Source organism: Peromyscus eremicus, chromosome 13 (assembly GCF_949786415.1).
Source record: "Peromyscus eremicus chromosome 13, PerEre_H2_v1, whole genome shotgun sequence".
Taxonomy (NCBI): domain Eukaryota; kingdom Metazoa; phylum Chordata; class Mammalia; order Rodentia; family Cricetidae; genus Peromyscus; species Peromyscus eremicus.
The window spans coordinates 48,073,456-48,100,435 of NC_081429.1; the positions used below are offsets into that span (position 1 = coordinate 48,073,456).

Consider the following 26,980-nt stretch of genomic DNA (forward strand, 5'->3'; position numbering starts at 1 on the left):
TAGCCCAGCATGTGGAGGAGACTCAGGCCATAAATGCTCACTGAGTCCTGTGTAGTGTGGGGAGGCATTTTCTCCTTCATTGGCAGTTAGATAACATTCTGTAAGTGCCCCTCCCCCCTCGTCCTCTGCTGTGCAAAATGCCACAGCAGCCCGGGCTGCCATAGTTTTCCCATCACTTCAGCATAAAAAAGTAACATTTCAGGGCCAATGTATCCTTCGCCTCCATCCGCTCTGTGAGTTCTTCCCCATCATGGGGTCAGCCGGAAGCTCCTCAGAGACCCACTCCTGGGGAGGCCGACCTACCTTGTGGTTTTTGCCATGCCGGTAGACCATCCAGTCCTCCCCGTTCGAGCTGACCTCCAGCTTGTACGTCTTGACGTAGTAGCCTTTCTGGGTCTCCCTGGAAATGGCTCCCTGTGTGGCAATGGCTGTGAGCACGGTGAGGAAGCGCAGGTCCACCTGGGAAGAGAAGTCAGAAAGTAAGGGGACCCTGACTCCCAGCAACATCTGGCTTTTCCTGCAAACGATACAGTTGCCATTCCGAGCTCACAAAGCCAGCCTGTGTTTGTAACCACCGTTATGTACTTCCACTGGACAATTAAAGTCAACGGACTTCTTACGAGGACAGACATTTTTCCTTGAAAAATGGAACTTGATTTTTTTTTTTTAGTTTTATCCTTCCACTTGCAAATCTGAATGGATAATATTCAGTTTCTTCTGACTATTGAATACTAGACTTATGACCCCCTCATTAACCTACCATCTGCTTCAGACCTCGAAAGCAGAACGGTCCTAAAGGAACACTGAATGGCAAAAATCTACTCTACTCCAATGCAATCCACTGTAATTCTCCAGAAGTGACAATCCATAGCTGTCTTCTCTCCCTTGATTCCCACACTCCATTGTATCTATAATCACTCAGGTCACCAAGGGGTCAAAGGGCACGCAGAGTCTGCCCAAGTAATTAGGCTTATGCACCAAGTCCTGACCTTTCACTCCGTGAGGATGACCAACACTTTGAGGTACCTCCCCTTTGACCATGCCTAAACCATTTGGAAATTACTGGATGTTGCTCCTTTGCTGGCTACGGTCTTTTTTAAGGGCAGTCTCCATGTGTGCTCGTGTGTGTGAACTGATGAAAGCCAATTTAGTAAGCACTTATTGGCTAGTCAATGTGTGCGTGGAATCATGAAACATTCGAGAGAATGCACAGCGACTTCTATGTAGACAAGAAAAGGTAGATAGCTATAATGAAAAAATAGACTATTAAGGGGTGAAAACGGGAGTTATAGTATATAGACTGTCACAACAAAGAACTTTCTAGAAGCTTTGCAAGATGAAAGGGTTTTTTTTGAGAGGCAGAGGGGAGAGACAGTGACAAATGGATCGAGAGTTGTGTTGTTAGAGCCTCTGTGGCTCCCTGGAGTTTCTAAGTGGTCTCTCTCCCTTCCCTGCTGTCTGCACTGCAGTATCTGTCTTAGAGCAGAGGTCACCATGTCACCTCCGAGCTGGGACAGGCTTGTCAGTGGGTCACAAGGCTGTCTCTGTGTGTCATAAAAGCAGACGTTGCTCTGGTACAGAACTGGCGGTTTGTCCTCCCCCTGTTTACTTCTTCCCAGGGGACCAGAGCTGGACTTGTGTGCAGTGCAGGAAGATTACTCAACGTGAGCTACAAGACTTGTTCAGGAAGACAGCAAACAATAGTCTGCAAGACGCTGCCGAGCATCTGGGGAACGAGTTTCGTTCCCCGTGGTGACATTTTCCCATGTGTTCTCTGATAGCTATGTGCAAAACCTTCCTGGCAGGCTCCCTCCAGATAGCAAAGATCAGAAGAAGTTGCCATATTCAGCAAGCACCCAACAAACCTGCCTTCAGGAAAATGCTCTCCCCACATCTCTGATGCTTCCCTGTGCCAAGAATGAGGAAGATCTGGAACTATTTATAGAACGTTCCTTTGATACTGATAGGCCAAACAGTATCATGGCCAAACAACTCTCCCCAGGCCCACTAATCCGCATAAGGGCAAGGGCAAGCGGTCCTCTTACTCATCAGTTTATCCCAGCACACAGCACAATGTTTGGCATAGCACAGGGCCGTTTGGATAGATGAATGGATGGATAGATGGATGGATGGATGGATAGATGCAATTTTTACCCATTCTATGCTTATTTTTTAGCATCCTCTTTTGGTTCTAGCTGAGGGGCCACATCACCGTCCCATCAACACACACATCACATTCTCTCTCTCTCCGCCAACACACACACCACACACACACCACACACACCACACACACACACACACACACACACACACACACACACACACACCTGGAGGTACTCCTTGTTGGAATCCAAGTTGGGGGTCCAGCCATTGTCATCACCATGGAGCCGGCTCTGTTGAGGCGTCCACCTCCCATCAGAGAACGTGGATGAGGCACTGATCTGCTCGTTAGCAATCCGGCCGGACTCCATTCCCAGAGGGACGTTGCACTGGAAGTCTGGGGAGTGGAGATTGGTCAAGGGCAGAGTTAGGCATCTTAACCTCCAAGTGCTGGGGCCCCCCAGACACTGTCTCCTTCCAGGGACAAGCCCTTGCAGGCACTCCCTCATCCCGAATCTAATTATATGCTCACATTTGAAAAAAACAACTAAACCAAGTCACATAGTTAACAACCCCTCTGGGTCTTCAAGGAACTAAATTGGACCTAAAAGAAATTAGAGGATAGATAAATAAGAATCATCACATAAATTAAAAATACCATCTAAAGCGCAAGTGCTGCGGGCTATGGATGCTCTCAGGTGCCAGATGCACCAGCCATGCATGCGGTACAGGTGAACATGACAATTTGGGTGGGCTCAGCCGTCGTGGGAAGGCTGCACACACCCAGGAGGCACTTTTGCATGTCTCTCTTTCACCTGAGTGTTTCCTAATTTCTGGCACAGAAGACAGACGCTACGAAGTATAAACACCCATCTTTAGGAAACTTCCCTGTGAGCACACGCATGCCCCATTGTGCTCCCCGACAGCACTTGTCTGGACTGACATCCCGGAGGAGTCTCCGACTCGGCTCTTCTGCCATCAGCAAAATTGCAGACCTTCACCTGGATGCTGTGGACACTGATCAATGCTCGCGCAGGCATGTGTTTGATTAAAAACGGGCCACCTTTCTGAGGTATCAAATCTATTCTTTACCTCCGTGACTGCACTGGCCATTTGCTGGATGAGCTACAGCTTGCTACACTGTTTATCACGCAACCTTCCAGAACTCGGATGAAAAAAAAAAAAATGGCGACAGAACCGAGCCGAGCCCGTTCATTTTCAGGCAGGCCAGGCTGCTGAATCTATAGTTGCCTAGGTGGTGAGCTGTCTGTAACAGTGGCAGGAGTTCCTCAATCCTCATCATCTCAGAGCACTTCTTCCTTCAGGAGATCATGTGGATCTCTAAGCAGCCATGACATGTGCTTCAGTGCATCTGAAGCACAGGGCCAGCAGCAGATGGTTTGAAAATGAGCCTCAAGATGGGAGACCAGTAGCTTGGGTGGCAGGTTCCGCAACAGCCAGGCCCACCGCAGCACTTTGCAATGCTACCCACGGCGCCTAGCACTCAGTAGAAGTTCCTCAAAACTTGTATGTCTTGCACGTGTGACGTGGAAGTCCAAGGGATGGTATTGTCTAGCCAGGGAATCTCTAGTGGGAGCTACGGAACTTGAATGTCAAGATGGATACATAGGGCTGTTTTGGGACAATGGCTTTCGGGGTCTGGAGATGAAGGAACTGATGCAGTCCTGCAAAGGGTCAGACCCCATGTGCATCACTCTGCCACCATCCTAACAACCCTTTTTCATCCATAGATGAGGGGATGGAGGCTTGAGATGGTCCATGGCTTCCTCTGGGAACAACACACACTTATTTGTTTGCTTGGTTTTTTTTGTTTGTTTGTTTGTCTGTTTTTAATTAATTAATTAATTTTATTTTATTTTACTAATGCCGAATGCCGCTTATTGAAGGAGGGAGAAGGTCTTAAATACAGGCTTATAGCACAATGGGAGAACCCTAGAGAGCAGAAGTTCACTACTGATGTTTTACAATCTTGCATCTAAGCTGTTAACGCCCAATATGCAGGATACACAAACAAGGAACTTCCCTTAAGCATTCAGGAGGGTGGAACCTGGCAGGGAATTAGCATAGGGAGGATATCAAGGTCAAGGTCAGCAAGCAAGGCAACAGTTACCCAAAATGGGGGGCCAAGGCCCTACAGGTCCCCCTTTTACTAAAAAATGAGCTTCTGACTTAGGTTGTGTGGGACATCACTGTTTTTTATATAAGGAAATGAGCACCCAGATGGACACTGTCTTTTTCTCCTTCATCTTCGCTGGGATAGAAGACATGGCTCTCCTTCCTGGAACTCAGATACCACCATGAAGTCTGCAGCATTCCTGTCTACTGTTTTCACAGAGGTCAGCCCTTCACCTGTACCCACTCATGCCCCCCAGTGAGAAGACAAGACAGAGATTCCAAATGGTCAACTCACTCTCAGGAGGCTCTTGGTGGACCAGGTAGTAACGTGCGGAGAAGCCGTCCTTGGCCACTGCCATGTCCGTGTGAAAGGTCAGGGAGAGGATCCCCGTGGATGAGCGGAGCTTGGAGGGTGTTTTGGTCCCACAGTACTTGCCAATCAGAGGGCCAACTAGATACAGGAGACAAAGAACAGACAGAGGAAGTGAGAATGTAAAACTGGTTCTCAGTGCTCTCCCCCGTCCCACCACTGCGAACCTAACTGCCAATACCGTGACATAAAAGCCGAAGCTGTGCTTCGAGAATAATGTCTGATATTTCCCCTGCACATTCAACAGTGCTTTCCCTGAGCTGGCTACGTTCTGTTGTCCCATCCCTGAGAGACGGGCCAGAAGATATCGTTACCGTTCCTGCTCTACAGAGGAAGAAATTGAGTTTCAGAGGGTCAGGTGACATTTCCCAGTTCATATTGCAGAAACAGCAGAGCTGGGACCCATACCCTGCTTGCCTGCCTAAATCTTATGCTTTTCCCAAGATGAAATTGCTCCTGCATAGCTACCAAGTATCCTTTATATTAGAAAACACCGAGAACAACCACAGAGATGAACAACTTGTTTCCTTTCCAATACTGATTACACCTATGATCTGTGTGGTCTTCACCCAATCTATACAGGCTTCTCTTGGCTGTGAATGATTGCCTTTTCCACATCCACAACCATATTAATAGTAATGAAATAATGGTTCTCATGATAATAGCGATGATAGATCATTTCAAAGCCAAGATATTGAGAGGCTGCATACCTTGCTAGGGTTGTACAGTAGAGAGATTCAAGTCTAGTCAGTCTGGCTGCTATGTGGTCACAACATTTGACTATTGATTCATTTCTATCCCAATAGCTTGGTGTGGAAAGGAACATGACCCAGAGTTTTGCCACCTCTGATGGTTAATCTCAGTTGTCAACTTGATAAAATCTGAAATCACCTTAGAGATAGGCCTCTAGATATATCTGGGGGGATTACCTTAATTCGGTTAATTGAAGTGGGAAGACCTGTCTACTTTGGGTGCTACCATTCCCTGGGCTAGGATCTTGAGCTTTATAAAAAGGAGAAAGTGAACAGAGCATTCACTGACCGTGTGGAATGCCATCCCAGATGTCCAGCCAGTCATATTTGCAGTCTCCTTCCCCCACTTGTAGGGGGTCATGCTCCAGGTCAAAGGTCAGGAACTGCAGGATGATCTCCATCCTGGGTTTGGCCAGGATGGTGAAGGTGCAGTCCAGATTGTGTGGGTACTTCTCTGGAAACCCGGGTGATTCAATGGTCCCATTGGGGCTTGTGAAGTTCTTGGAACAATCTTCAGAGCCTGTGTACCAGAGAGAGGGGTCGGGAGGGGGGGAGGGGTAAGAGATGTAGCACTAAGGAGCAGCTTTTCTCTGCTGCCTCCTCTGCCTCTGGGTTATTTAAATGTTTGGGTCCCTATCCCCCTACTCACAAGGTTTTTGTTTTTGCTCAAGTGGCCCTTGGAGCAACACACCCTTCCCATCTACGTTTCAAGCCCTCAAGCCAGCCTCCTTTTTGGACAGAAATGAGGGAGACGAGGCCGACTGCTTTGTACATCAGAATAAGACCAGCAATTGAGGAATTGGAGGGTAAGAGGTAGAGAAGAGAAGAGAAGAGAAGAGAAGAGAGAGAGAGAGAGAGAGAGAGAGAGAGAGAGAGAGAGAGAGAACAGAGTCTTCTTTCTCAATTACTCAGCTGCTCACTCCAGAAATGTAAGTTATTTCAATCCTTAAGGAAGACTTGCTGGTTGCCAGCAGGGAAAACAATGTTATCCCTTATTTATTGCTGACCTCAACACTAGCCTCTATTGTACCCAAGCCAGCTAAGTGCCCCTTCTCCCTCCAAGATCCAAGGTGCCTCAGGGGAGGGGCAAAGGGGAGCCCAAGCCTCATTCATGTCCTGACTGTATTAAAACGGGCTGCTCTGTAGTGGTGGGACAATTAACAATTGAGGTTTTTAGCCGGTGGATCACAGCGGGGCGTTGGGATGTTAAAGGCCGCTTGGGCGGCGAGTTTGGAAAAATGCAGCAGTGTATTGACATTTGGAAGGCCTCTGGTGCCTTTGTGGTGGGGATGGCCTTGTGTTTCTCTCCTAAGCTCTTGGGTTAGCGTTCAGGGGAATGTGTCCTGATGAAACGTGACACACATTCTCAGCCTGCTGCGAGCTTGGCCTGCAGCAGGAGCCCTAAGAGGATTACAGCCCCCACATCTCCTGATGCCTCTAGGTGGAGTCCTATTAGAAGAGCCTTGTCCTTTAAACCAGGAACGGTTCCTCTGGGCAGAGCCAGGAAAGGAGCCTGGAAGCAGAGACCCAGCATATACAGAGAGAACAAGAATGGATACAAGTTAATGACAGGGATGTAAACGCTGGTAATTACAATAGGTTTCACTCACTGCATTTGGATTTTAAAATAAGAAAAGGAAGCAGGATTTATGAAGGGGATAACAGACACTCCAAGCATGAAGGAAAAAACAACAACAACACAGAAATACTCAATAAACCAGGTGTTTACTGGCAGGAAGTGTCCTCTGGGGATCACACGGAAATATAACTATGGGATGTCAATATGCCGATCTTAGCCAGCAGCGATGTCTTTATCTGTAGCTTCTTGTAGCAGGGCCCTCTGCAAGTCTCCTTATTGACAGTGACTTTCTGGAAAGCGGCAAATATCTGCCTTGGAAAAGGTACCATGCAAATAAGTATATGTGTATTTGGGGTAGCTCAGGCAGCAAAGGGAGTTCCCAGAATCCCCACCTATCCATCGGATCCCTTCTCTCTGCTTACAGTGCTGCCCCTTGGGTTGTGGGTAGAATGAGGACCAGGAGCAAGAGCAAACCTTCCTGGGTTATTTGGAGCTCTGGGTGCTACACCTCAGAGGCTCACAAGTCATTCATTGATATAGCAGCAGCCGGGAAGGGCCAGAGTTGCCAAAGGGCAGCTAGGTTGGATGGGATGAGCTGGGGGTGGCCTCCCCACCCCTCTCCAGCTTTGTTTATCATCAGGCCTCCAACTCCTGAGGGCTTCCTCAGTGGCCTGGGGTGATGCAATTTGGGAAAGCCAGGCCAGCTGGCTGGTCTTCAGGGGGCCAAGAAGAATTTTGAAAAGGTTAGAGTTTAAGGATGCTGAGCAGACTTCTTCATGGGGCACTTAGGGAGCCTCACACAGTGCTGGATGGAAATTAACTCTCTTTTGACAACTGACTGGAGAGTTAGCAGAGGCCTCTGGAGAGTCCCTTCCTAGAGTTGGCTCTATTGTTACTCGTTTAGAAGGGACTCTGCACCACCCTGGGAGCGGGGAATTTATGGGGGAATCTTTGATCCTTCTCACCCATGGGGGACAAGTGTTTCAACAATGGACATTCAGAGCCCAATATGGGCTCTGGAGAATGTGAGATTCTAAACCCTTTAGTGAAGATCCCCAGGTCGGTCTTGCATGTAACTGGAAGGAATTTTTCAGCCTTAAGTACTTAAGGCCAAACAAACAACCCCCCTCCCCCACTTAAAAAAAAAAACTAACAAAACAAAGCAAAAACAAACAAAAAAGAAACCAGTGCATGCCTGATAAATGGTTAGAAATGGATACATTCTCTGGCTTCTTTTGAAGGAGGTGAGAAAACATTTCTGTTTTATCCTTTGCAAGTAGAAAAATCAGGCATCTATTAAAAATGATATATTTGGCTGGGTGGTGGTGGCGGCGGCGGCAGCAGCGCACACCTTTACCTTTAATCCCAGCTCTCGGGAGGCAGAGCCAGATGGATCTCTGTGAGTTCGAGGCCAGCCTGGTCTACAGAGCGAGATCCAGGACAGGCACCAAAACTACACAGAGAAACCCTGTCTCAAAAACAAAACAAAACAAACAAAAACAAAAAAATGACACATTTGTCTGCAGTACTACCATGGCCAAAATCACCAGAATGGCAACTGAATAAAGATATCTGGAAATGGACACAAAACTTGAGTCTTCCAGAAATCTGATTAATCCACAATCCTTTTCTGCATCATGTTAAAAGGATAAAAATAATTTAAATACCCAGCTGACAAACATTCATATCAATTCAATGTTGAGATTACTCATACAAGCTGGAGGTTTGGGAGAGTGTGGTGGCTTCTATCTGTCATCCAAACACTGTAATCCTAGGTGACTGAGGCAGGAGGACTACCATGAGTTCCAGGCAAGCCTGCTACATATTGAATTCTAGGACAGCTTGGGCTACAGAGTGAGACTCTGTCTCATAAAACAGCAAAACAACACAAAACTGAAGTTAGGGGTCTGGACTGCACTGAATGATTCCATCCCAAAGGGCTTTGGCGTGCAGGACGCCCACCCCAGGTCTCTGCTCAGACTTCGGCCTGCGGGATGCCAACTTCACGTCTCTGTACTGTCTAGTCTACCGCCTGCAAGTTGAAGAGGAGCCTACACATACCAAGATATGAAAATGCAATGGCCTTATCTGAAGTTAAGCTTCACTTGACCACAGGCAGGGAATTCAGGCCTCTATGTAGGGGCTTGGAGTAGCGGGCATTGCAGGTTCCTCTACTGTGAACAAGCCCTACAATTTTACTACCAGAAATGCCACTGAGTAATGGACACCAGAGAGAACTCTGGATCTTGAATTTCTGCTAAAAGAACTTTCAGAAAAACAACAACAACAAACTGATTCCTACTGCTTCTGCTCCCCACACCCCGTTTCAAGTTCTTTTAAGATTTTTCTTTCCTTATTCGGTGCTGGATTCGGTGACTTCCGGTTGTTTAGGTTTGCGACTTTTTTTCTGGCTTGCCCTTTTCCAGGTGAGGCAGTGTGGTGACCTAAACAACATTTTATCCTTCATTTAGGGCAGCTATGACCTTCCTCTCCTGCCGTATGCTCTGTTTGTCCCAGCCTTGTGGGTGCCTGTGTCTCAGAGTAACTCCGCGGCGGAGCCTGGAGAAAGCCAAGCTTCCAGATTAGCATATCTGTGTTTACCGTTTCCCCCTCTTTCTCTTTATGAATCTCACTGGCAAACATAGCACTGTTTGTTTGGATTTCTTCAGCATGTCCACCCATTTCTTTCATGTTCTGTGGATGATGTAAACTGTGTGCTTTTTCCCAGGACAGCGACCGTGGAAATAAGGACCTAAGACAAGGATGGATACCTTCTCTAAACGTCTCAGTTTTGACTTTTGCTCCCTTGTGAAACCCTGTGTTTTATAGTTATAGGACTGGCTTTCATACCAATAGCTACTCTTCCTGATGGGCCTGACGGGCCTGAGGAGGCTCCTGGGCATTCTTCTTTTGCACACTCCCAGCCATGTGGTTTTGGGCAGGGCTGTCACTCACTACAGCATCCCTTTCAGTGGCCATCCCAGTCCTTAGAGTGGGCCGCCCATTGCTCCAGGCTCAAGCCACAGACCTTTCCTGACTGGCATTATTGTTTAAAGCTCTTCACAGACTTGCTGCCTTATTTAAAATTCTCCTTCTGCATGTCATCAAAACAGCAGGCTGAATCATGATCCCCTCATGTGTTTTATCTTTTAATGCCCTCCTTTCAAATTTGTGTGATGGATGGAGTGAACATTCTCCGTTTCTGTGGCTTTCTGGAGAGCATGGCATTGTGCTTTACGAAACACTGAGATAAGAGCCATGAGACCAGAGATAAGCTTAACGGCCTTGCTCACTCTTGTTCTGACTTCTCTTGGCCAGCTCCCTGGAAGGTCTTGCACGAGCTGACTCCCTTCTGAGGTTGAGGTAGTAGAGCTAAGGGATGGGTCCAGCACTAGGGAATGTTTTCTGTTAGGTCACAGAGTTCCTCAGTTGCATTTCCAGAGGAGTAACAAGTGACCTGTGCCTTCATGGAACACTTGCTCATAGTATAATTTTCCTTTTAATGTCACCAATAATACTGAGGGTGCCTCTGTGCGATGAGGATTTGTCTACCTGTCTCTCCCACAAGTCAAGGACAAGAGATCCTGCCTTATTCCTTCTTTCTATAACACTCAGTAGAGAGTGCTCCTTGGAGTTGGTACATTGGTCTGCGTCTTGTACTGGGACTCAAAGGGCTGTGGATCCAGCTACGCAGGGGGCTCACACCAGCCCCCAGTCCAGGACACATAGATCAGTTTCTGAGACCTTCTTGTGGCCAGAAACATGAAAATAAATGCATGGCAGATGGGCCATCCCAGGCCATAGCTTAGGGTCCCCACTCTGGCACAGTACAGTTCTGCTAACCACACCCCTTCATTTGGTTCTATCTTCGAAGGCAGACAAGTCCAACAAATATTTAGACAGAGTGGATATAAAAAGTGCTTTCAACAGCCACTACTTCCTTCCAAGAACTGTTTAATGAAAAAAGAAAAAGAAAAAAAAAACATATGAATAGTTCCCGTTGCCCTGAACTTAATAGGCGCCAGACTTTGGTTTCTCAACGACAGGGTGACATCTTCACCTGGAATCAAATTTCATGTAGGAGTTACAAAAATTGGACTCCTAAAGAAAGAAAACACTCAAAGATGGGGGCAGAGCTTCTGAGGTAAGGAGTGGGCAAGGTGAGGGAGAATGAAGGACACTCCTTCCTCAGCCACAGGGATAGCTGACGTGAGACAGAAGGACGTGCCGCCGGGAGCGGAGACGTGTGGACGCAATGCAGCATCTTCAGATGCCCACTGGCCTACCGAGCCTCAGAAGTCAGTACTGCCCATAAAGACCTAATGAGATGCATAGGTTCCAGCAGTCAACTCGAAGAAGTGTTATCCTTTCTGCACACACTCCGCCCCCCATTTCCACTATCTTTCATTAGCTTTTCAGGGCGTCCGATTCCCTGGCATATGGGAACTAGGAGTTCAGTGTAGAGGGGTGGTAAAATGGATGGCCGAGGGGAATGTCTGGGAGTCATAATTTAATTTAAAAGCAATGACTGACCCCATTCTGGGGGTCGTGGTGAGATCTTTAGAAACCCCAAACAATGAAAAGATTATGTCCTCCAGACCCATGTAATTCCAAATAAAGACAATATTAAACCATGAAGGAGTTGGGATAAAGTTCAACCAAGTTCAACCATGAAGAACAGCTTGATTTTAAAAACACAAAAATCCAATTCTTTCAAGAGATGTTCTTGTATTTATCCCCCACCCTCCTTCTGTGTTGGTCGGCGCCTCATCTCCCCCCTCAAGTTGGAAGTCACCTGACCTGCCTTTTCATATCGAAGCATTACCAGGTTCACCTTAGACATCTCTTCATCTGCCACCACAGTCAGGGCAGATGACTAAAGCCCTTACCACCTGATGCCATCACCAACCAGGACTCCCCTTGTGTTCCACCTTCCCTATGATGCCCATCTCTGGCCTACTCCAGATCCCACTAACCTGTTTTGAAGATCTCGTAGCGTAGGGAGAAACCTGCCCCCTGCCGGGCATAGTCTGATGTGAACTTGATGTATAACATGGAGCCAGAGCTGATGATGGTGGGCGGAGCGATGTTCCCACAGTGTTTGCCCAGGAGGTCAGCTGACTCACTGTCCCCATCCCGAATCTCAATGAAGTCATACCTAGGTGGGGACGGCAAAAAAGGACACCGATGAAAAGAAGATCATTCTGAAGGTCTGGGAAGGACCATTATCCTCTTTCAGCTCTCCCCATCCCTTTAGAGACTTTCAGGTGTTGCGGCGTGATCAACAAAGGGCACTGTCCTTGCTTTGGTACCCAGGCAAACACAGACACAGGAAGTTGCTTTGTTCAAGCGACAGTGAATGAGTGCATGGGTGGGAGAGGCCTTATCTCTTGTTCACATAAGAGTAATTGCATCATTCTCTCAGGATCTCAAAGCAAGCATTGTGTTTTTGCTTGGGTGGCGGTAGCGTGTACTTTATATTTCCATCGTGACCTCTCTAAATCTTTGTCTCTCCTGAACTCTGCCGTGGCAAGTTACTACAATGCTTTGAGCCCGAGTGTCTTCAAATGTAACAGGAGGAGAAAAATATCGGCTCCAGCATACTGGCAAGAAGATGGGTTGAAAAATTACATGTCAGGGACCGGCACCCTGGGGATGCTTCATAGGTGTTTGTTCTCCTGTCCCCTGCCCGGTTTTAGTTTTCTCCTGGGTCACCCCCTCTCGTTCTTAATTGGCAGTGCCCCATCTGCAGGTCACCTCCTTCCCTGAGATTGTGCCCACAAAGTTCCCGTCAGCGCTATCTAGTCAACATGTTTTCAACAGGGATTGGCGCTAAGTCAGATAAGGCAATCAAAACTTCCCCCAAAGCCTGGCAACTCCCTGGGGACTGTGTCTGTGTGCCCACAATTAGTAGCCTTCTAAGAGGCATGGCTGGCTGGTCCCCCCCACGCTGTGGCCTGTGCTCCTTTCAAACTGAGTCAGATGGGCCTGGCATGGGGTGGGGCGTCAATGTCTTGTGGTCTTCCGTGGCCAGGATCGTAGACTGATCCACACAGAAAGTGCCCCCTTTGTCTCAACAGGCACGTTTTCCACAGTGATCCCCAATGATCCCCATACTTGTCTGCACTACTTCTAAGCTTCCAGTTACTTCTTAAATCACACAGCACAAGTGGGAAACTTCTTCCCCAACAATCCCCCAAAACCATCTCCCTGTTTCTCCTCTCTCCCTCTGTTTATTTTGCATCAACCTGTAAAAACAACACATAAGCCATTTCTTCCTTGTGGGTAAGGAAAGGGGTTGACGATGTAGCCCTCCCTGGGATGTGGCCTCCAGCTCCTGTCACAGAAGTCTGTGGGAGCTGGCTGCCTGCACAAGAGGTTGGAGTGAGTTAGAGAGGCCCGAGGCTTACTTCAGCCTCCGGGAGCCGTATTTCAGATTGCTCAGCCATTTCTGAATAAATAGGCTTGTAAAGGAAGAAGAAGGAGTGTGTTACCGGGAGCAGTTTATCCTCAGGCCCCGGAGGGATGGACTCCTGCAACTGAGAGCCTGGTCGGTGCTGGATCCCTCCAGAGATGGGGAGATGGGCAGATAGAGGCTTCCACCAGAGCTCTGGTGAGATAGCCGGATTCCGAAGGCCCCAGGGTGGGGTGGGGCGGAGGATCTGCTCAAATCTGAGATTTTTCAGTGTGGGAGATAGTACTGACTTTGAAAGCAATCTTCCTCAGTTCCAAAACAAAAGCGAGAAGACACTTGTTTGTTCTTAGGGGAAATTCCCCATCCCGTCTGGAAAACCCCTCCTTGCCGGTCCACTCCGAGTGGAGCACTGCCTAGCGGACATAGCTGAGCAATGGTGCATCCAGCAGTGTGCACACAAGTCAGGCAGCCCTTACTCACTCATCATGAGTTCCTCTCCGGGTGCAAGATCCCAGACCTGGAGACAGACAGCTGGGGTCGGATTCCACGTCTTAGCTGGAGGCCAACATTACAGTTCTTTAATAAGCCAACAATTTGTAAACTACAGTGACAGCCACTAAAAACTCTTTTTCCTTTTTTTTTTTAACATGTTTTTTAATAGTTTATTTTTATTTTATATGCATTGGTGTTTTGTCTGTGTGTATGTCTGTGTGAGGGTCCCCTGGAAGTGGAGTTACAGACAGTTGTGAGCTGCCGTATGGGTGCTGGGAATTGAATCCAGGTCCTTTGGAAAAGCAGTCAGTGCTCTAAACCACTAACCCGTCTCTCCAGCCCCCAAAACTTCTTTTTCAAAGCAGAAGAACGGAGAAAGATTAAGCCTTGAACCTTTCTGAGCCACAGAAAATCAGGGAAATAGGGCTGAGGAGATGGCTTAGAACGCAGAGTGCTTGTTGTGCGAACACGAGGCCCTGACTACGAGCCTCATAAACCAGGTAAGTCTGGATACAGCAGAGTACACCTGTAAACCCATTGCCCCTATTGTGAGGCCAGAGGTAGAGGTAGGAGGTGCCGTGAAAGCTGGCAGGCCAGCTAGACCCTGTCTCAAATAAGGGGGAAGAGGCAAGGACTCACACCCAAGATTGGCCTCTGACTTCACACTCACTGTGGGCATTAGCACGCACGTGCATACACATACACACACACACACACCAAATGAATACTTTTAAAATGAATGATGTAACAATGAAAGACAGATATTAGGAGCCTTCTCCTTCGGTTGTGAGCTTTCTATGACTGAACCTAGCCTGCATAAAGAATTACTACATTGTCCGGTCCTCAGTTTGTGCTTGAGAAAGCTAACTGGTTTGTCAAATTCTCACACCCATTTCAGCGGTAAAGAGGTTGAGGCATGTATGTAGATGAGGCTTATCTGAAGAGAAAGAGGCCTTGGGGATAGTGGCACAGTGAATGAGGACATGTAAATCTCTTCCAACATTTGGAAGGTGCTTTTTTGGCAAAACTCGATGAAAGTTACTATGTACATAGCCTTTAAAACCAGAATCCTTAGGACTTTTTTCTGCCAAGAAAACAATCAGGGTGGTATACGGATGTATATGCATCGTTGGGAATGTTTTTTAAAAAGCATATGAAAAGTGAGAAGATGCTCCCTTTATAGATAGCATCATGTTGAAAAATCCAACCAGACAGGGAGAGTAAATCAATTCTAGTATATTTATAAAATGAAATATTCAGTTGCTACAAAAAAATAGTGTGGCAGGTCTGGGCTTTTTTTTTTTTTTTTTTTTTTTTTTTTTTACTTTATAGAAAAAAAGGGCATGATATACTATTAGTGCAAAAAGAAGAGATTTTTTTTAAAGTCCATTTTCAAATGTACACATCATTTCCTCACATAAGCATTCAGAAAACATTTGAAAAACTACATCTAAAACACTATCAGAGATTTATCATCATTGTTCCCTTCTGCTATCTGAATTATTCTAAGTTCACACTTCTTTAATAAGACAAGATTCATGAAAATAAAGCTACATTCCTTAAGTTCTTAAAGCAGAAATGTTGAGAAAAACAAGCCCTAATGATTTAGCAGGGATGGACATAGTGGAACTTGCCCAAAACCCCAGCACTCGGGGGCTGAAGCAGGAGAATCAGAGTTCAAGGTCAATGTGGACTACACGTAATAGTCTCTCTCAAAAACCCAAACAAGCAGAAAACAAAATTAGCAGACGCAGGTATGGATTCTTTTCCAATATCACTTTATCATCCATCTCACGGAGCTGGAGTGTGCCGCATGAGGACCACAGGAGACATGGCGTGCCAAAACCCCAAGAATAGTGTTTCAGATATCATACTTAATAAATGATATTAAAAAAAACCAAACAAACACCCAAATCTGGTTTTGCGTTGGTGATTTTTCTACAAAGGACAGAGAGGCCCTGCTACCCTACTGGCTAGTCCTCAGAAGTGGGCGGGTTTTGTCAGGTTGCCTAATCACCCTTGGAGTCATTTAGAGAATTGACAGCATCAGCCAGGAGGCAGGGTTACCAACAAATGCCATTGCTCAGAGCTCGTCTCAATTGGCTCGGTGACTTAGCCCGCCCCCAGACCTTTTTTTTTTTTTTTTGTAAAATGGCCAGCAACAAACCCGTGTTTACTTTATCTGCACACATACACACCTACAGTGAAGGCCATACAATTTGAACAAAGGTCCCTCTAAGCCAGTGAGTGACCAATTCTCTCTGTGTGTGCTTGTTAGTTAAGGGGACCCCCACCATCACCACCACCATGAATCTCTTTGTGAAGCGTAACCAGCCCTTCCTTCAACGTCTTAGGGAAACTGGATTTTCCTATCAAGTGTGTACGGCGGAGACAGGACCAAGTGACCAGTTGGCAAGCAAGTTCCTTCTCTCTCCAGGGTCCTGGCTGCACCCTGTGGACAAGTCCCACTTAACCATGTGGCCTTCTGGCCGGGCTTTTGCTATAAAGGGCACACTCCAAGTGACACGCTGACTTCATCCAGAATGTCTCATTTACCTCCCGTGTGACAGACTCATGTGGGGAAATTTTTTATTATTAGGGATTTGCTGCAGCTGGAGCAATCTCCTTAGAAATTTCAATGTTGTCAGGTTCATTTGCGAAGGGCTCCGAGGAGGAGCCTCAGGAAGTTTGTGGCTTTGGAATAAATACAGGCTTTGCGTGCAGCCTTGAATCTCCAGTGTTTGTTTGATCAAGAAATCTGGGGTGCGGACTCGAGCTTCACCCCAAGGACAGTGAAACGGGATAACTTGAAAGCTGCCCTCTCCCCGAGCCTATTCCTGCCTCCCAGAAGCCAATGCGAAGCAGCTAACAGACATATTAACTACAGTGTTTGCATTTCATTATTCATAATCTCTCTCAAATGAAAAAATTCCTTTCGAAGCTTTAACACTACCTCTTATTATTTTGGTTATTTATTTTCCCCCCTGAGCCAAAGTAGCCATCTCTAGCTCACGCTTGTTCTCTCTCTGAAATGGTCCCTGAGTACTTTCTTGACTGTTGTGCACAGCTGCTAACATCTGCCTGGGCAGCGCTGACTAGAGAACGCTTCCTCTACTTTCTCTTTCACCTTCAAAGACTTCATTTCTTCTCCTCCTCACATCCACAAGGGTGGGGGGTGGCATGGAGATCTAGACAGTAGAATTAATTTTCTGAGTCCAAGGGGGTGGGGAATGAGGGGGGGAGAGAGAGAGAGAGAGAGAGAGAGAGAGAGAGAGAGAGAGAGAGAGAGAGAAAGAACAGCAGCTTCATCTCTCCCTCCCATCACCACTTGCAAAGAGGCTCTCTGGCATCCATCTCTCAGTAGGTCACCCAGGCAAGGTGGCTACTGCTGAGTGTGCTAAAGATTCCCCTGGCTAAGGCCCTTGTTCAGAGCAGTTTAAGGTCTAGCTTGGGTTTTGTCTGCCTTTCTGGGTGCACAGATGTCTGTGGGGGAGGGAAGTACACCAAAGGTATAAGGATGTCACCCCCAAACTCGAGATTTGGATCTAAACATAGGAATGCCTGCATCCAAGGAAATCAGACTCTTCGGCAGGTGGGCACCGCCTCCCTTCATGATGTTTGCCTCACAGAAGTTTATGATGCAGACAGAGGGTTCCCAACCCCTGGGCCCTTGCTCCTTTTCTTTCTTGTGTCTGCCATACTCATTAGCTCTGTCTGTGGCCAGCTCTCATCCTTCAGGCCTGCCCTGCCCTTCTCTCTGGGGTGGCATACCTCTCCTTTGCTTATCTCCTGTGGAAAGGCATAGCCTGTATGCTTGTCTATGTCTTTAGCTCTGTCTCTTGCACTAGCGAGGAGGAATCAGGGTGAGGCCAGACTTGGCTCTTCATTAGGTAGATTTGGGATATTTCTGGGTCCGTGGCACAAACAGGGATCCCTGTGTGCCAAGGGACTACATGAAGAAGGCATTTGCGGTTGGTACTGCGTATCAGAATGATGCCTTCTACAGGCGCGACGGGTCGGTCCCGGGTGTATCTTCTGCCTCTGCGCCCCAAACACATCCACCGAGCTATTCTGGTTGCATGCAAAAACCTAAATGTTGCTTCGTGACACAAAGACACGAAATATAACATTTTGTGGAGAAGAAACATCTCAAATCCTGCTGACAGCATTTTCACTATTAGCGGCAAACAAATCAACTATAATTAAAATGCTGTCAGAGTGATTGGAGATTTTTTCTCACACTTTCAAAGTTCCATATTTCATGAGTGGATTATCCAGGCCAGAGAATTTACCACCTCCCGGAGTGCCTTTCTTCCGGGAAGCTCAAAGACAGCTACAAACACTGTCTTATTAATCCTTACATTAAAACCTGCAGGGAAAATTGGAGGAAATGCCATCACAGCTGCTTGTAGCTCCTGAAAACTCCCAACAAAGGAGCCGCCTGAGACACACGGAGGCTGCGGGGTGGGTCCGCACAATGTCCAGGTCTCTGGCCAACACAGGCCCGGAGCCAGGCCACCTGCTTCTTGGGGCCAGCCTTTACGGAGAAGCTGGCTTGCTGTCAGATCAGCTCTTTTTAAAGAGGTACGTTCCATTTCCTTGAAATCCACCTTCCATTGTTGCTACTCATTTCATAAGCAAATCGATGGAATGTGACCATGTTTTATTGAGTAATTACTATGGGGCCAGACCCACCCGTTTAGATAGTATTTCATTTAATTCTAACTTAGTACATACAGACTGGGCTGGTCATGGTTATCAGCATGAAGAAGCAAAAATGGAGACTCAGGTTGACAGCCCAAGGTCACAAAGAGGAAAGGTCAGAGGTGAGATTTGAACCCTTGTCACACAGACCTCACCTCTTTCCCTCTTCTTCATTATCTGGACACACGAGCTTGCCACAGCACAGAGGCATGAGAGAGGCTGGGTGGGGAGAAACCTTCCACTCTTAGGTTTCTAGAAAATGGGCAGAAGTAGGAAGCAACTTCACAGAACCTTGCTCTTTTTACTTAGTTATCCTGATTAAACAAAGCCCGCAGGACGTGCCACAATTAATAGACAGATCACCACTGGGAACAGCGAGCAGATTTGAAATGCATGGCTTTAAGATCTGCCCAGTGGAAATGCAGCCCGCAAGTGTTCAGATGGGATAACATATTAATTTCTGTAAGTGTAGTATTTTTATAAGCGTGTGTACACCCGAATGCGAACATATGGCCCATCGAGTGAGAAAATAGGATCCAGTGTATTTATAAGAGCTTCAAGTCCACATATTCTGAAGTCCACAGATCTCCAATATGGTTCATGCAGGAGTTTCAAGGGGGTACACTGAAGTTTTCTGTCTTCCCATGCAAGCATATTTTCTAGGGAAGGGGTCTGTGACAAGACCAACCTGAAATTTCTATTACACAGGTCCATGTCCAAGAGGGTGCAATGCACTCTGGGAAGGAGCATAATATGTGAACTTTGTGGACAGAGCCAGTTAGTCCGTGGCATTAGCTACTGGTGAAACTGAAGATAAGGCACCTACCCTCTCCCAGCCTCAGCTATTCATCTATAAAATGGAAATAATAACAGCCCCATGTCTGGGAAGGAACTGGAAAAGTCCACTCAGGTCCAGCAAAGATGCCTGGAAGACAGATTATTTTTAATACAGCCACTGTGTTAACAAGACACGGTGGTAAGGGTGAGTGAGAGGTGAGTTGCATGCATGTACACACACACACACACACACACACACACCCCATCCTGGAGACAAGAGAAGATACCATGAACAGCTATAGCTACAACATGGCTACAGTCCCAGTACTGCCAACCTTGGGGTTGGATTTCCACAAATCTACCTTTTGCACAAATCCATGTACTTTAGTTTTTGAGATTTATTTCCTTCTTGAAGTTCTGAGCCTGGGCTCTGGGTCCAGGCTGCCAGGGATGGGTTCAAAGCCATTATCTTCCATTTGCTGGGATTGGTTTGTTTTTAAACAGGACCTCATGTAGCTCAGGTTAAAGGCTCTACTAACTGAAAATGGCCTTGATCTCCTGATCTGCTCTCTTCTATCTCCTAAGTGTGGGTGAGGGGTTTGGGGTGTGAGGGTGTGGGGGGTACAGATGTGTGCCACCATGTCCAGTTTATGTAGTACTGGGAAGTGAACCCAGGGATTTGTGTGTTCTGGGCAAACCTTCTACCAACTGGGCTACCTCTCCAGTCAAGAAAGTTCTGTCTGTCTATCTATCTATCTATCTATCTATCTATCTATCTATCTATCTATCTATCTACCTATCTTTAAATGGTGTTGGGTTGAACCCAGGGCCTGTATGCTGGGACACCGCACTACCACTGATTCATGCCTCCAGCTCTCTTTTGCGGTGAGGCACTCATCCTCTTGGTAGCCTATTGAGCTGAGGCACACAATTAGCTCACTATACCAGCTGACATACAGTCAGTCCTCATTGAGGAGATGTCATTAGGGCTGCTATTACTGTCTTTATTATTCATGCACCTCGAAAACGTCAGCGGTCCCAACACTCTAGGGTTGTTTTTGTGTTTGCATGAGGGCCCAGCGCCTTCTCCACAGCAGCTGTTTACAGTTGCATTTTTCTTCCTTATTCTTCCAACCACAAATCTCTGATGTTTGCAGTTTTGCATTTGTGGTCCCCTCCCAGTCCGGGTCACCACGCTCGTTAGAAGGGAGGAAATCTGACCACCCAGCAAAGGAAGTATGCACAGAGAATAACCCAAAACAAACTGGAGGAATTATTCTGAAAAACCTTGAAGGCAAGAAAGTGGAAACTGCAAATACCATCTATTTATAATTGCTGCTTGTTTTTCCGCAGAAGCCCTGGGATGATGTAGAGGCCGCGGGATCTCATTGTTCCTCGGGTTGCAGGCTGCCAAGAACACTCTCACCGTGAGGAAGCGGGCTGCTCCAGACACAGTGTCTGATAAGTCTTGCTGTGGATAACTTTCAGAAAACGAAGGGCGGACAACAAAGCCTCCAACACTCCTGCCCTGACCCTGTGGGTGCACATCGCTTCCCTCACTGCCCTGGCTTCCCAGCAAGGTGCATTCCTGAGGCCACAGAGCCACGGATCTGTTGGACTTCTGATCCAGCCAGCACTCAGGAGGCCGCTTGGACAGAACGCATTTGCTTATGTAAGGGATTTTTAGGCAACTAGTAAAGCTGAAGGGTTGGGGTAGGCTCAGTTCATCAGACTGTCAGAGCTTCCTTGAGTCTGTTCTGTGACTACAGAATCCCCATCCTTTGGTGTCAACTTCAAGAGTCCCTTGCTAGCATTTTGTAATGATGCCAGAGTACTGAGTAGGTATGAAGAGCCCATGGTTTACATCCGTTTCTTTTTTTTCTCAGAGGCAGCAGCAGCAGCAGCAGCTCATGCTCTGATTTTGAAAGTGGTACCCGACAGAGCCAAGACTTGCTGAACTGTCTCATGCTAGCCTGGGTCTATCATGCTGTCCTGCCTTGGTTTGCCTCACCTCATCAATGGGCACAGGGCTCATACCTCTTTGCCTCTTGGGACCTAGGCCTAGGGGCATAAAGCACCTGGTAGTCATTGGGGGGAAATCAGAGCACGTCATCCTGGGGCCCTGGTGTACTGGCAGCATCCCTTCACTTGGCTGAGAGAACAGCTCCCTCTGGGTAAGGAACTCACTAACTCTGCCTCCCAGTGGAGCCAATTGTAGGAGAGAAATCATAACCTCCCATCTGTCCGAAAAAATGGAAGCCTGCTGGGAACAAGTGTGCCAGGCACCAGGGAACCAATCACTGTGTCAAAAGTTCGTTTGCGTTTTCCGGGGATGGGTTCCTGGTCATTTTAATATCCCTCTAGGCTCTGCAACAAAACTTGGAAGACATAAAACTTGTCTGAAAAATGTGCTAACGAAGAATTCCAGGACAGGGGCAGTTTGGGAGCAGGTGGCAGGTATGACGGCCTGATTTTGGATCCTGTTTTCTGGGCGCTTCAGGTTACAGAGCTCAGAACCCCCCCCACACACACACACACACACACTCTAGGCAGAGAGTTGTCAGGACTGTACGGAAAGCACCGGGGTGTGGAAATGACAGTCACACACTAATGTCCAAGCAGGAAGGGGCTGTTGCCACGCTAGGGTGGAGATTCTGAATGTGGCCCTTGGTGGCCAGTCAGCTGGAACTGCTTCCTCCTCTCAAAGTGCCACTTGGACATTGTGCCCTGATGTGCATCCTGAAGTGCTGGGGCTGCACTCAGAGCAAAGGCAGTCTGGGTCACGGATGCATGTCACAGCCCTGGCCTTGCTGCATGGCAGACATGGTCCTCTGGGTTAAAATCCAGGGTTTGCCGGGCATGGGAGTAGCACTCAGGAACACGAGGTGTTGTTAGACAGTCTCGCTGGACCATGGAGAAGCATGTCTAGAAAGTACACAAGCTTCTACAAGAGAAGCGGATTGTGGGAAGTCTCCGGGCTAGATGGAAACAGTGTGGGTCAGACCTAAAGGACTTTTATCATCCCGAAGCCATAAGCAGGCCATTTATTCCATGTATGGGTCTTCTGGCTGGCTGGTCATCGTAGTGTAGTGACCAACGGGAATCCCATAGCATGGGGAGACATTAGTGCGAGGGATGAACTAAAGAGCCACGTGTGGATGAGAGGCCTGAAGAGAGGATACGGTAATGGAGACCTGTTGTAAGAGAAGTCTATTCCCCAGTATTTAACCTAGGTGCCTGCCATGATATCTGGCAGGACCTCAGTTTCATGAGGAGACCCCCCAAATAATAATAATAATAATAATAATAATAATAATAATAATAATAATAATATACTTTCCCACCCTCCCACAGTTCTCAGAGGATGACGCACAGATAAATCACTTTGAACTTTCAGATGAAAGGTGTTCCATAAACCCGAGGGCTCATCAACTGTAATTGTTACGGTAATTATTTTAATGATGATAATGGGAGAATGGGGGGGTGGGGCAGGAAGGAAACCTCCCACTTTGAGACAAAGAGAAACGCTTCTGTTTCAACCTGTGCCACGCTTCTTTCTGCTCCTGGGCTGACTTCATCCCCCTCCAACGGCCAGTTCCTGAGCTGAAATATTATTTACTGCTTTCTTTTCCAATAAAACAATTATTTGTTCCACGGTTCTCCTTCTCACTCACTCTCCACTGTGTCTGGCTCAGCCCTGACAGCTCAGCCATGAACTGTTTACATGTCTCTCGCTCACCCGCCCAGAATCTGGTTCAGCTCCATTGACACGGAAGGCAGGAGCATTCTCTGTGTGTGAGGAATCAATTACTTCCGCTGACACTCCATTACTGCCCTTCACATCTTCGGATTCCAGATGGAGAGAAAAGGTGGTAGTGGGGGGGGACCCCAAGAGGGTGGTGAGCATGTGTGTTTGTGCGTGTGTGTGCCTGTGTGGGGGTGTGTATGGTGTGTGTGGGGTGTGTATGGTGTATGTGGTGTGCATGGTGTGTGTATGTGTGTGTGTGTGTGTGTGTGTGTGTGTGTGTGTATGTGTGTGTGTGGTGGGTATGGTATGTGTATGTATGTGTGGTGTGTATATGGTGTGTATATGTGTGTGTGGTGTGGGTCTGGTGTGTGTGCGTGTAGTGTGTGGGGAGTGTGTATGTATGGGGTGTGTGTAGGAGTCCAGGGGGAGGAGGCAGATGGAGACTATTGACTGATCAGGCTGCCAGCTTGTCCTTGAAGACCTAGAAAGGCTTCTCTTGTCCTGACTGCCTTGCAGCATCCACTAGTGACCAAGTGGCAGGGAGAGGCTAAGCAAGGCTATGAAAAGCAGAAAGGAAAGGCTTGCGGGGTTGTCTACAGGAGTCAGGCCAGTATTTCCGGTGCTGGTCAGCCAGTGACCCAGGCATACAGAGGCAGATCAGGGCCACCTGGCTTCCAATCCAGCCCTCCTGCAGTACAGGTGTACTCTCTCTAGGCCTCAGTATTTCCTTCTGATCAGTGGGAATGATACTGGTCCTGGGCCCACAGCCTGCTATGGGAGGTAAATGTAGACAATGTCTGATGCCTTTGAGACAGCCATGAATGTTTGCTATTGTTTAATTGATAATCTCCCCCACAAACATACAACTGGACCTCTAACATACAGAGCTGAAAAACTCATACAACTACCAAGATGCTTCCCTACAAAGGCATGAAAGAGAAGGGCATTAAGAAATCGTGTGCTTTTCTGTTATCATGGAGTCCTCTTGAATCTAAGTCAAACCTGGGTCTATTTCTTTCTCCTCTTTCTTAGTTTCTTAAAATTTAATTTTGACCCAGCTAATTTTTTTTTCGTGGATTTTTCTTCTAGGAAAAAAATTTTGATTATGTAAATTGAATACAGCCATCTATTCTGCAGTCAACTGGGATGGGTTGTGAGCCAAAAGGTCTCATAACGCAGGGTGATTATGGAGGGTTTATTATTATTATTATTATTATTATTATTATTATTATTTTCTCTAAAAGACAAGACAAGGACTGTGAGTGTGTGATGATTTATCTAGGCAGGAATAGAAAAATGGAATTAAGTTATCTCTTGAGTGTCTCCCATCAAGGTCTCGATTCCTAAAACAAACAAAAAGAGTGCATTTTTTCTACGGGACTCATGATTACAGGGAAACACAAATCCCTCTGTAGAGAAGTTGAATGTCTTGACATGTTATCTCCCTTTCTCTGCTTTATCCCCTCCACACGTGTATCTGTCTCCCTGTCCCTCTGAATTTCTTAAGACAGCCTGCCAGTGTAATTAGATGGGAGAATTACATGGAGTTACATGGGGTGAGGTGCTAGCCCCCTGGGATCTCCACGTTTCAAGAAGGTGCCAGGGTTGAGAGGCAGAGCAAGGGGGATCGTGTATGATAAAATCTCAAGTGATTTTCTCGATCAGAAGATAAAACGCATTGTTAAGAAAGACTGCCACAGTGATGCTCGCTTGCATGGAGAGAGTTGGGATTGCAACATCGCATGTTTAAAAACAAGCAGCCAAAAATAACTGTTGTCCCAACTGCTCTTTAACCTTGGTAAGAGGAGGAGAAAAATCCATGGGGTGTTGTTTCCCACTTCTTGGGTGAGCTGAAGTGGCCGGGCAGAGGGAGTCCTTGGTCAAGGTTATGGAGGACAGACGGGTCAGCTGGTAGCTGGGCTCTGGCTCAAGGAGCTGGTCCCATTATTGCGCCACGCTCCCAGAGGTGGGTCTGTTTCTGTCATTAGGAGGGTTGTTGCAATATAGAAAAATACTAATGCTCACTGGATCCTCAGAGAATGGGGATATTTCTGTGGTGGGCAGGGCAGTAAATCTGTCACAATGTCATGAGTAATCAACCCAAGGGTCCCTCCTGAGCCAGCACATGGCAGCCTTCTGCACCACAAGAGACTGGCTCTGTTTTGACTTCAGGCGACCCCAGCTGAAGCCACGCCTCCAAATTCGGTTTCTCGTGGAAAGAGAAAGGGTCCAGTGTCTGTGTGGGAATGAGTGGATGAGGACTTAATCCAGCTTGTTACCTGGGCTTTCCCAGAGCAGATCACACTCTCAGGCACTACATTCAGGACATCTGGACACAGGGAACAGACACTACAATAGAGTGAGGGTGGGGCCTCCAGAGGCTCCATAATCTCACCCTTTCCTGCTTCCTGCCCTGGGTCCCTCTCCTAAGGAGCTGGTGGAAGTCGCCTGGCCAGGAAATAGAGTTAAGTAACATCATCAGGCACCTTTTGCCAGGAAGAGGGTTTATATCAACAAGTCACAAGGGCAACCTTCTTTTGCTTCTACCCTTACTGGGTAGGGAAGGAAACAGAGGTCGGCCATCTTTATGACTGTGCTTCCCAGAGCTACCCACAGCCCTCTCTCTTCAGGCTGTTCAGTGTGCCACCCTCTGCCTAGACCGTTAGCCATGCACAGCCCCCTTTCCTTGCCTGACTGCTCTAGGGGCAGTATAGGAAATACCTCTTCCAGGGAGTCTCCCTGGATTTTCTAGCCTAGGCTGGATCTGGGTACTATGGACTCATATACCAGGCTCCCATCACGTCACAGTCATAGCATGCAGTGTGGGGGAGGGGAAGGCAGGCAGCGTTAAGAGTAAAGAATGCAGGGCTGGAGAGATGGCTCAGAGGTTAAGAGCACCAACTGCTCTTCCAGAGGTCCTGAGTTCGATTCCCAGCACCCACATGGTGGCTCACAACCATCTGTAATGAGATCTGGCACCCTCTTCTGTATACATAATAAATAAATACATCTTAAAAAAAATAGTAAAGAATGCAGACTGAAAAGTAGGGGTCAAATCCCTTCCCAGCCCCTTCAGAGGGCAGGACCTAAGGCCACTTGCTTGAGCTCTGTGAGGCCATGTTTCTTTATCTGCAAGCAGAAAAGAGGGGTGGCCACGTCACATGCCTTCCTGTCACTATTCATTGAGACAGAGACAATCTCCTGCCAGGCTCAGAAGTACTATGCCAGCTGGGGTAGCTTGACCTCACCACCTCCTACTCTGGAACCCCAAGGTCTACCAGGTCAAAGGTATGGTATACCAACCTCTGTATTTCCAAAACTGGCCCTCAAGCTTGGCACTAAGTAGGTGCTTGATAGGCACTGCCTGGGCACAGAGTGAATGGCCCGTGGTCGTTTTGTGGGTGACAGACCCAAGTTTGAATGGCCAGTGACATTTATAGCCTAGATTTTTTTTTTTTTATCATCTTTATGTCACTGGTTTGTAATCTCTGATGGAAGAACGGAAAAAGAAAAAAAAAAAAAAACCAGACCTGCCTGCCCTCTGACACAGTTCATATCACACCTGCCTGTGCCCTGGCACAATCAATGGCAAAGCATCAATCAAACAAGCTTCGGCACACACCTCCGCAGGTCCCTCCGGGGCTGGGTGAGGCAGTTCAGAGATGGAGTGGGTGGTTTGTGCCACAGGAGCGTTTACCCACTCCAAACGCGAAGTGACTATGTAGGAAGAGAGAGTCAAGTCAAGGTGGCTTGGAGCAGGGGCTAATAAAAGGCACTGTAGATAGAGCAAGGAGCCCTGGGGCAGAGTGGTCAGGGAAGTGGGGACAGTGTGTGCAGCGGGAGCTCAGGAATCCTCATACAGATGGAAGGCTGTGTCCGGTTGCTGGAAAAGTTGGATGTTTACCGG

The 26,980-nt window shown here is 47.4% G+C and overlaps 1 protein-coding gene across 1 annotated transcript in view; it reads right to left on the reverse strand.

The window, feature by feature from the left end:
* The window catches only part of Nrp2 (neuropilin 2), a 116,788-nt gene that overhangs the window by 68,662 nt on the left and 21,146 nt on the right, over window positions 1-26,980 (reverse strand). The window contains 5 exon segments of the mRNA XM_059278130.1: window positions 304-459; window positions 2,328-2,497; window positions 4,532-4,687; window positions 5,648-5,878; window positions 11,914-12,095. Coding sequence (XP_059134113.1) covers window positions 304-459; window positions 2,328-2,497; window positions 4,532-4,687; window positions 5,648-5,878; window positions 11,914-12,095 — 895 coding nt within the window.